The sequence below is a fragment of the Dama dama genome, chromosome 2 (genome assembly GCF_033118175.1).
Source record: "Dama dama isolate Ldn47 chromosome 2, ASM3311817v1, whole genome shotgun sequence".
NCBI classification, from domain to species: domain Eukaryota; kingdom Metazoa; phylum Chordata; class Mammalia; order Artiodactyla; family Cervidae; genus Dama; species Dama dama.
This window is the reverse complement of record NC_083682.1, coordinates 41685503-41697589: the sequence shown is the minus strand read 5'-3', so window position 1 is coordinate 41697589 and position 12087 is coordinate 41685503. Positions and strand designations below refer to the sequence as shown.

The 12087-nt window shown below is 35.7% G+C and overlaps 1 protein-coding gene across 2 annotated transcripts in view; it reads right to left on the bottom strand.

The window, feature by feature from the left end:
* Positions 1-12087, bottom strand: part of TMEM135 (transmembrane protein 135) — a 247886-nt gene that overhangs the window by 139406 nt on the left and 96393 nt on the right. For both annotated transcript variants that reach the window (XM_061120243.1, XM_061120253.1), the window contains one exon: positions 10128-10193. In XM_061120243.1, the coding sequence (XP_060976226.1) occupies positions 10128-10193 (66 nt within the window). The remainder of the gene's footprint in view (positions 1-10127; positions 10194-12087) is intronic.

Below are 12087 nucleotides of genomic sequence, written 5' to 3'. Positions count from 1 at the left end.
AAAGTTTAAAGTTTGAAAAAAAAATTACCTCCTACAACTTGAGTAACAAAACACACAAAACTTGGCAAAAGATTTTAACAGACATTTTATCAAAGATATACCAATGACTAATAAGCACATGAAAAGATTCCCAACATCATTAGGCACTGTTTTTGTTGCTTAGTTGCTAAGTTGTGTCCAACTCTTTTACAACCCCGTGGACTGTAGCCCACCAAGTTCCTCTGTCCATGGGATCCCAAGCAAGAATACTGGAGTGAGTTGCCATTTTTCTCTTCAGGGGATCCTCCCAACCCAGCGACTGAACCCACATCTCTTGCACTGGCAAGCAGATTCTTTACCATTGAGCTACCGGGGAAGCCCCATTAGTCATTAGGTAAAGGCAAATTACAGCCACAAGATACAGCAACATATTTTTTGAATGGCTATAATGAGAAAGACTGGTAATACCAAACACTGGCAAAAATGTTGACAAACTGGACCTCCTGTCCATCGCCACTTGGAATGTAAAATAGTATAGCCACTTCTTCTTTAAAAGTTCCTCCTATTATAATAGGAGGGAAGGGGGCAGGGCACAACCTTTGAAAGAGTGACACAGCCCGAGGACACAACACACACCTATTCAAATCAAATGGGTCCAGGTGGCAGACAAGGCAACCTCCACTAGACCTTGATGCTCAGTAAGCAAGCTAAATGACACACCCAGAGGCGCCATGACAAGGCTGTCAAAAGACCAAGGAGTGGGCAGCGGCCCAATTCCTGGAATTCTCCACCCCTTCCCCAAAATAGTTGGAATAATCCTCCTAATCATTAGCATATGAAATTACCCAGCCCATAAAAACTAACCATGTCACATTTTCGTGGCCACACTCACCCTCTATGGCCCACACTCTGTCTGTGGAGGGTGCTTCTCTCTGAATCTGAATAAACCCACTTCTTACATATCATTTTGTCTCTCACTGAATTCTTTCTGCAATGAGATATCAAGATCCTGAGCTTCTTTAAGTCCTGAAACCAGGTACCGTGGGTTTTGGCTTGGTTTGAGCCCTAGCACATGGGTCAACGCCCTATCCAAGGTAAACGGTTTCAATATGACTGAGCAATTTCGTATCAAACCAAGAGACATTAAAACATATGTCAACACACAAGTCTTCTATGCAAATGCTCACAGCAATATTACTCATAATAGCCAAAAACTGGAAAGTATCCAAATGTTCATTAGTTGGTTAGTAGATGAACAAAATATTGTCCACACAAAGGAATACTACTCAGTCATGAAAAGGAAAAACTACTATGGATGACTCTCAAAAATATGCTAAGTGAAAGAAGTCAGACATGAAAGAGTGTACATTGTGTGCATGTATGCATGCATGCATGCATGCTAAGTCACTTCAGTCATGTCTGAGTCTTTGCGAAACTTGGACCATAGGTAGCCCACAAGGCTGCTCTGTCCATGGGATTCTCCAGGCAAGTCACTGGAGTGGGTTGCCCTGCCCTCCTCCAGGAGATCTTCCTGACCCAGGAATCGAACCCACATCTCTTACGTCTTCTGCATTGGCAGGCAGGTTCTTTGCCACTAGTGATACCTGGGAAGCCCCATATATTGTATGATTCCATATATATGAAATTTTCAGAAAAAGGAAATCTATGGATTTGTGCTTTAATAGAGAATATATCTGTGCTTTGCTCCCTGTTCCTGGTACACAGCTTTAAACATCCTTGGAATTTCCTGAGTGGTATAAGTATCTGTTATGCTAATACAGTGATTCATAGCTTTAGGACCTGGGCTGATCACCAGAAAGACCAACCACACCATTTAACACAAATGTCAAGTTCTGCCACATCCTTACTGTCTTTACATTGCAAACTCATCTATTGAGAACACAGCCAAGAGTCAACAAAGAAAGAAAAAAAGATGTACAAACAAAATGGTAAAAATTATCATCGGACAGATATTTTTACAAAAAATTAAATTTTTTGGAAACTCAAAATGTTTAAGTTACTTGCTGCTAAACTCACCCCAACACTACACACAAAATTCATTTGGTATATGGGATACAAAGAGACATTTTCTGTATATCTAAAGACATGATTTTCAAAAGAGAGCCTACATTTGCTAATGCTCTCAACCACATAGAGCTATATAACCAAAGTAGGCAAGTTTAGTAAGTTCAGGGGGAGGTAGTTGGAACTGGCCTTACCCATGTGGAAATAATTGCTTTCCTGGCCTACAGCTCTTCCTATTAGGATCAAAACACACTGATGTTATCTTAAGAACCCTTCCAATTTTTGAAAAATAAAACCTAAGTGTTCCATAGTTAGCCAGATATTGTCCAGATATTGTTTGTTTTGTTTAAGGAGAAAATTATGGCACATTTATTTTTGTACTTAAATCAAAAGCAGAATTACTATTATGAAGAAAATAAGGGCATTCTGAAAGATAATTATCTCAGTGTAGAAAGGCATACACAGAGTTGGTATAGACAAGGCCACCAAGCTTAAACATTGCGATCTGATATTATTAAAACCTCACTTTGGCCCATGGCCTTCTTTGTATCAGAACTTTCGAAATAAACTGTTTGTTCACCAAGAATATGAAATAATGTGAGAGCATACAAATGGTGAGTCATTTAAATTCAATATAGTGACAAGGATAAACTATTAGAGCAAGAATAAAATACAAATTCTGAAGCTCAATGTTTTACAATGCCATTCTGGCATGGATTCTAAATTTTCTAAGCACCTGCCAAAATATAACATGTTGTTTTGATTCATGGAATTGGAAAAGTGGGAAAAAAAAAAAAATTAAGTCAGACCAGTCTTCTGCCCCTAGCAGTTCAGTATCTATACCATCTAGACTGATGGATATTAAGAAACACAATTTTGTAAAAACAAACGATATAGCCAACCCCAGACCTCCTTGAAGTCTCTCTTAATGTTTTGCCACCTTGAAATCATGACTAATAACTCCAGTCATCTCCAACTTTCTGTCCTATAATTAAGACTCATTTCTTCCCACCCCATCAAGAGACAGGAAGGGGACTTCTTCATACATTTGCTTATTATAAACACTCCCAAGGCCTTAACCGTGCTCCTATATCCTTTTCCACATTTGTTTTCTCCTTATCAGGGTGTTATCCATTTTCCCCATATGCTTCTTTAAGCTATACCCTACTTGCTTCTTGAAAGGAAAAAACATCATAGTAACTTTTCTAGGCTAAACTCTAATAGATTACAGTCACCTGTCAGCATCCACAGGGGACTGGCTCCAGAACTGCCACAGAAGCCAAAATCCACGCATGCTCGGGTTCCTTACATAAAATGGCTCAGTACAGTCAGTCCTACACATATTTGGATGTGGAAACCACGAACACCAAGGTCCATCTGCATTTGCATGGATTACCACTATACGCAGAATTTCCCTGCCAGAAGGAAAAACAATAAACTTGAAAATATTATTTGGGGACACTCTAAAGTGGTCAGATTTTTTTTTCCCTTAGTGATATGGGGATATGAGAGGAAGCTAGTCAAGTTAACAAACAGCATATTTCAATGGCAACAGATGTGTAAACTTATCTTCATATTTTCTTCCCATTAAAATACAATACATAAATCAAAGGTGTTATCATAAAAGAGATAATCCAATTTTCCTTGACAGGATTCTTCACTGCTGAGCACCAGGGAAGCATAGCTATGGATCCAAAATATCTGTCTTCCATTACCAATGGTTAGAGATGGCCATATACTCATGTTAATATAGAAAATATATCACCCTATTTAATTCAATAAGTAGCTATAATTTAATACAGGCTAAACCCTAACAGGCTTACTTTGTGCTATGACACTAGCTGCTTTATAAATCTATTTTTCACAGAGTAATGCATGAGTGGATGCTTTTAACCCTATTTAAAGTAGACCACAGGACACTGCATGGTAGGTCCTAAGTGGCAGGTTTATGGACTCAGTCACTGGACTGCAAAGTTTCCTGAGGCTTAAACCATATCGGTCTTATTTATAGTTAAAGCCCAGCACTTTGCATAGTGCCTGGCGCTCAGTTAACACTTGGGGAAGAAAGGGAGGGGAAGTAACACTAGATCTGGTACGAGTGCCACGTGTTACCCCTACCTTAAGATGCGCTCAGTAAGGATTGCTCACTGATTAAATTTCACAAGCCACTAGGTATCGGCACTCTACTAGCTTCAGAAACTTCACTATTGGAAGTACTAATACATTGCTTATTAAAGACATATATTTCCTGTGTTTCAGTCACTGCAAACATGTCCGACTCTCTGTGACCCTATGGACTGTAGCCCACCAGGCTCCTCTGTCCATGGAATTTTCTAGGCAGGAATACTGGAGTGGGCTGCCATTTCCTTCTCCAGAGGATCTTCCTGACCCAGGGATCGAACAAACGTCTCCTGCTTGGCAGACGGATTCTTTACTGCTGATCTACCAGGGAAGCGCAAATATTTCCTGAGGTGATATTAAAAGAGAAATAGTTAAAAATATATATTTAATTAAGCAAAAAAAAGATGTAATTTTTAAAATATAAATAGAAGTTTACTTCTATGTTTCCTTATATAAAGAATTTGCATTCATAATAAGAAAATACTTGGTTTAAGTATTATATTAAATTGAATATAATTTTAACATAATTTCAAGTGTTGGACATGTATCTAATATCTTAATGATCAGTAATTTTGTGACTAAGAATGAATATAAATATGTATATTTTATAGACTCTTCAAGTATTGCTTAAGGCATGAAAAAATTTTGTTTAAAAATGTATCACTGTATTTACAAACTTTATGATTTTAGAATAATATAGCCCTAATATTTCCATACATATAAATCCACAGAGGTATTTATGATTATATTTATCTTAAACTGAGGGCTACACTGCAGCAATTACACTAAAACTAAATATTCTATATGACTTTTTAAAAAATCACGTAGAAAGGCAAAAAAAGGTTTCCATTCTAATAAAACATGCAGAATACCTAATACCACACAGTAATATAAAACAAAAGTAAATACTGTGTCAAGTCCCAGATCCACCTTTCCAAAACAACAACAAACCATGCTACAGTGTTCTATTTATGTACAAAAAAATTTAAATACACCTCAAATTTCTTTCCTATTTCTTTAACTGTTTTGTCTAACTCAAATTTTATATCCCCTGAATTCACAGAAGCCATAAGATGGATAAACAATTTTCGAAAACAGTAGTTAATATTAGTAGCTAAGCTTTAAAAATCAGTGGATGTTTTAATAAATATAGGTACTGGAGCTCTAGGTTAGATCTAACTGACAAAGTCTTTGGGGATGGAGCCCATGGACCTAAGTTTCACAGATTTCCCTGGGCAATTCTCATACACACTCAAGGCTGAGAACCACAAAAAAGAAAGGTTATACATAGGTGCCTAGAAGCAGAAAATGTTAAAGGTAAATAGGACCGTAAAGATCATCTAATCAGCTCATTTTCCAAAGTTATGAATTTGAAGTTGTGAGAAAGTAAATTGTCCAAGATCGCATAGCTAGTAATGCCAGGAGGAGAAACAGGTCTAGTGGCAGGCAGACTAGTGCTTTTTCTGCCACACAAGGCTGCCTTCTCCACATGGGAGGAAGAAAAAGTATTAACCCTTGACTATACCACAAGCTTAATCAGTATCATCATAAGCATTCAAATAGCAAATTCTCAGAAAAAATGTGACTTTTAAAAAATACTCTTTCTTGAACCTCAAATATTTCCTTTGGAAAGAATGGTGACAAAAAGGTCTAAAATGAAAAGCTGTTTTAATCTATAAATAAGCTGAATAATTATAAAGCGCCTGGAAAAGGCACTCAACAAATGTTTCTCTCCATCAATAGCATGACCTCCTCCTTTCCTTTTTGATTCTACACCAAGATATCTCTCCCTAACTCTCAACTATGCCCCCTTTTATGTTGTTTCTCCTAACTGGCAATGCCTTTTGACCTCTTCTTCTTCAGGGATGCTAATAAATTTCTTCAACACCCAGTTTAAGACATGCCTTCTAATGAATCTTCTGAACTAACTTACCCTACTCAAATAAACATGTTTCTTCCCTTATTATTTAAACTGCTCATGCTTTTAAACCATATACTTGCTTATACCTCCTTTTGAAGCTCTGCAATTATAATTACATCCCCCATTGCTTTGTACTTTTCAATTTTCTTCCATAATTACAAAGTTATCAATGGTTAGAATACAAGCGCCCCAAAGACAAGGATATCAGTCTGTTTTGCTTACTGATGGACTGGAAGCACCATCCTGCAAGCACCATTCCTGCAATGCCAGGAATATTAGAAGTTGCTCAATAAATACTTTCCAGGATTATTTCTCCTTCCATTCATCAGTCTTTCTAACATAAAGACACAGATATGAAACACAAAACTTTTTGGGAAAATGAAGATAGATATGTTTGTAGTTTAGAATTCGCAATTTTTTTTACAATTAATAGAGCTATAACAGATGAATCAACCCACTGGCTATAGGAAGTCATTAGCTTCTTCATTACACAATACTCTATGATTCAGTGGATATAAATGGCAGCTAACACAGAGAAGGTAAAGGCTTTAAGTCTTTAAAGTCCTAGAGTTTGAAATTCTGCCTTTCTATGGTGAAGAACTGCTTAACTTTGCTCTCTTTTAAAACTATGAATTAAGAATAATTGAAAGTCGCTCAGTTGTGTCCGAATCTTTGCGACCCTATGGACTATACAGTCCATGGAATTCTCCGGGCCACAGTACTGGAGTGGGTAGCCTTTCCCTTCTCCAGGAGATCTTCCCAACCCAGAGACTGAATCCAGGTCTCCACATAACAAGCGGATTCTTGACCAGCTGGGTCACCAGGGGAGCCCAAGAATACTGGAGTGGGTAGGCTATCCCTTCTCCAGGGGATCTTCCTGACCCAGGAATCGAACCAGGGTCTCCTGCACTGCAGGAGGATTCCGTATCAGTTGAGCTACCAGGGAAGCTCCTGAATTAAGAACCACCTAATGAAAAAACACTAATTTCTGGATTACTCAGGTAATACTTATATAACTTATATAAGTTATATAACTTATATAACAATATATAACTCTTGAAATACATAAATTTAAGAAAGCAATTTTATCTTTTTTTTTTAAAACAACTTGTTTCATCCTGTACTTAAGTAAGGCTGCAAATATGATTATCCCTTTCTTGAAAAAGTTTTAAAACTACAATTTTTTGAGTCAAGTACATTTAAAAACTATTTTTGATAGTGATAATTTTACAAGTTAGCCTTTCAAATAAATACACTATAAAATTCTACTCCCCCAAATTACCTGCTTTATAGCATTTTTATGCAATTTAATCAAAACACAAAAATCCAGGTAGCCCATCCCCAGGACTGTACAAAGAACACATCAACACAGTTAGGCATTCAGTGACAAAACAGAATTGGGAAGGGTCACTATTTTTCTCTCCTCATTTTAAGCTATATATTTCACTGCACATATGAAAAGATAACTGATAATTAGAATGCATCAAAAATATATAGCTAATCACATAATCTCAGAGGTCTTAGCTATTGAGCTATAGCTATTTTTCAGCTGTCAAACTACAGGATAACTGAATGAAGAGAAAACTCTAAGTAAGTGAATACACTGAGGGAGATTATATTATATAGTGGAATGAATGGGTGATTACATTATATAGTGGAATGAATGGGTTTTGGAGACACACTGGGGTTCACATCTCAGGACTCCCATCTCCCAGTTGTTTGATCATAGGCAAAATGTTTAACTTCTCTGAGACTTGGTTTATCTATAAAATAGGCATATTTCTCCCTTGCAGAGTTGTGATGAAGATTTAAAAGGATAATGTGTCATTCATTTGCTTAAATTCTCTAATGATTCATTATAACTTAGAAAAAAATTACAAACCCTTTCAAAAATTACCTTCTTACTTTCAAAGAAAGGAATCATGTTTTCTGGTCTCAACATTTCTTAAAATATGCAAGTAAAAATGTTCAATAGGTAGACAAAACATAGGCTTAAAGTCAGAATTCAGGGAAGGGTAGGGCTTCTCTGGTGGGTCAGTGGTAAAGAATCCACCTGCAATGTAGGAGATGTGGGTTCAATCCCTGGGTCAGGAAGATCTCCTGGAAAAGGAAATGGCAACCTATTCCACTGGGAAATCCCACAGAGAGGAGCCTGGTGAACTACAGTCCACAGGGTCACAGAAAGTTGGATACAACTTAGCAACTAAACCACCACCACCACAGGGAAGGGTACCCAAGAGACAAGCAAAGCTCAGTGTCATCAAGCATTCAGATCACAAATTTATTCAAAGACTACTATCTTTGTAATTTTGATACACCAGTCTTTACTCCTCCTACCTGATATCATTGTCATGAATTTACTTATTAATCCCTACTTAACAAATATTTTTGCAGTAATGAGCTAAAACAATTTTCCAACTACCCTAGAACAAGTAAGCTCCTTCCTAACCTCCTCCCTTAGCATGTCATAAGTTTTCTAACATTATAAACATGGTAAACTCAGCTTCTTTAAGTAGACCAAAAACTTTTAGTTTATCTCCTACCTCCAAAGTAAGTCTCTATTATTGACCAGACACTAAAATTGAGCACAGTCCCAGGTGGCGCAAGTGATCAAGAACTTGCCTGCCAATGCATGAGACATAAGAGACATTGGTTCTATCCCTGGCGGGAAGATCCCTTGAAGGAGGGCATGGCAATCCACTCCAGTATTCTTGCCTGGAGAATGCCCATGGACAGAGGAGCCTGGTGGGCTACAGTCCACAGGGTTGTAAAAAGTCAGACACAACTGAAGTGACTAGGCTTGCATGCAAGTGGAATCTGGACTCGGACTCTACTTACTTCCAGACTCAACCTTAACTACACATTTCTACTCTTTTTCAGGTTTTTTCCCATGTATTGATGCCACTGTTTCCCCCACCAGAGAGTAAGCACCCCTAGAAGCAAGAACCATATTATATCATCTATTCTCATAGCACTTAGCCTACCATGTCCAAAAATATCTATGCCACTTGCACATACACAGATTCAATAATTTCTTTGTTTTCCTTTGTCTTAATTGTCTATTTCCCAAAGTTAAATAATTAAAACTAATTTGTAGCCTATCCCAGCTACCATTTACTGAATACTTACTAGGCATCACTCTGTATTTTTTTAATCTACAGAATATTATCATATTTTATCAACTCTAAAATATCATTGACTTAATTTCAGAGGTGTTAAGATGTGAAAAATAGTAAATGGTGACTATGAGGTGTCACTCACTAGAAGACATATTCCATTTTCAGAGATCTTAAAATGCAAGGAAAAAATGTGCAAGAGAGGGCTTAAAAATTTTGTCCTCATTAATACCTGTTAACCAGGTATTACTCTTACAATCTACAGTTACAATCTTTAGTAACTGGCGGAGAAATGGATCAGAAGCAAGCTGATTTAACTACTTCCTCTCCAGAAAGTAAAATATATACATAAGCAGTATGTGTTGATATGCTCAGAAGAATACTTATAAAACTGTCTTGCATACATTTACATTCCCAAACTTTTTATAAAGATAAAGTTCAAAAGATCACTGATCACTCCCATGAAAAAATTCATAGTAATTACTAAAACCTAAAATTCATACTGACAAATTTTAGGCAAATAAATATGCCCAACTTTATTAATGGGAATATTTTCTTCTCTCAAAATGGCAACACAGACTTTAGTTTGTTGAGAATACAAAGAGATGAATTAAGTATTTTTCATAGACAAAGTATATATTACAAATCAATACCAAAGTAATTTGCCAATATACATACAATTAAACATTTAAAGGCAAGAAATTTCCAAATGACTATAAATTTTCACCTAACACACTGATATATCTATCGACTGATTAAATTTTACAATCAACCAATAAGAGTTCCAGTTAACTCCTTAGATATTTACTCAACCCAAGATCAGGTTCTAATATGACTTAACTGAAATTGATTTATAGGTCAGATTCACTCAGTATTATGTATTTCAGATATTTTCAATTTGTTATATTAATTTAAAATACACTATGAATTAAGAACTAATAAGTATATCAAAATTCTCATCTTACTTCTCCATTTCTTAATGTTGTGATGACTCCTCTTGCTACACCCATTCTAAATAGTGTTTCTGTGGCCTGTGAATTTAAAAGAAAAAAAAGCAAAGATATATCATCTGTAATCTGTATTGAACTGTACATCCCAACACCAAAATGCAAAACATTCAATATTACATTTTTCAGGAACTTCTAAAGAAGCATGAATAAGGTATAATAAGCTTTATACTATACTCCAAAAATATCATTTTGAGAACATTTTAATGTTATAAAGAGCTCAAACTGCAATGTTTCAAAGGTTATTTTGATCTGCTATTATCATTTCACACCTATAGTTTCAAGTTAGAACACTTAAATAAGTATAAAACTTAGTCTGGTTAACAAAGATTAAATAAGTACTTAGAACTTGAATTCAACTCAGAAATTACCATTTACTCTGATTGGTATACAAATACCAGTCCAAATCACTTGACTGGCACTGAAATGCTGACAGAAAATGAAGTAATTCTGTGATGTTGTGTATTAAATAGCACCTGAAAAGACTTAATGCTTTCTATACACTAACAATGAACAATCCTAAAAGGAAACTAAGAATTTTGTTTATAACAGTATCAAAAAAAATTTTAAAGACATAAGAATAAATTTAACCAAAGGAGCAGAAGACTTATTCACTGAAAACTAAAAATCACTGCCCAGAGATCTAAAAATACAAATAAATGAAAAGACATCATCAATTAAAAGACATAATATTGTTAAGATATCAATACTATCCAAAATGACCTATAGAGTCAATGCTATTCCTATCAAAATTCCAATGATTTCTTTACATAAATACAAAAATCCATCCTAAAATTCATATGCAACCCTGAAGACCCCAAAGAGAAAATAATCTTGAAAAAGAGGAACAAAGTTGGAGGACTCACACCTTCTGATTTCAAAACTTACCTTAGAGCTACAGTAATCATAAAGATATGTATAGGTTAATGAAACAGAAGAGAGAACCTGAAAACAAACTTTATAAACGGTCTAATGATGTTCAAGAAAGGTACCAAGACCATTCAATGGAGAAAGGACAGTCTTTTTAACAAATGGTACTGGGAAAACTGGACAAACACTACTAAATTTGTGAATTCAGCACAACATGAACATAATTTCAGTCCATAACTCAGAGAGAGTTAAAATAGGCCACTAACAGGGAGGAAGAAAGGTTATCCATACACAGAAACAAAAAAAAAGTGACAAATGAATGACTTTGCTATGACAGATTTTTACAAACACATATACAACTAGATGTTGAAAGATTTACAGACATTTTTATTAAAAGAAAAAATTTACCAATAATACATTGTATTTTTTTTCCATTCTTAATGATATGTACACTAAATCACATCTTCCATCTTCCTGTTTCTTTTGAAAACCTTATTTAATCTAGTGATGTGATTAACAGGCCTCATCTAGGTCAGGTTAGTTACTGTATATATTTGAGAAGCAAAAGGGGAAAGGCAGAGGCAGCAAGCACTTGGGATAAAATCCACAACTTCTCCTCTAAACCACATCAAACTACTTTACTCTTTTGTGACTCACAAACCTGAGGCAGTCTAAAGATTTAATTATTCTTTTGCACTTTCTCCAATAGAGAAAGAATACTAAATTCAATCTTTTGTTTCCAACTAAATTGATTTATTTCATGAGCTCTTCCCACCAACATTTTTAAGGACGTCTCATTCTGACAGCTCTCTGTCAATTCAGCTCAACTTCCTTTGATTCTATAGGAAAGCATTGGAGTGGACAACATTCTTTTGACCTCTACTAAAGAGACTGCTTTTAATTTACTTGTACCCAAACAACGACTAACAAGTGTCCAAAACAATGAGATACAGGGCTAATTCTCAGCATTTGTAAATTTACCACTAACAAATTTTTCATTGAAATTTCCCTCTCTTCGAGTTTTGATAATAACTAAAATGATTAATAC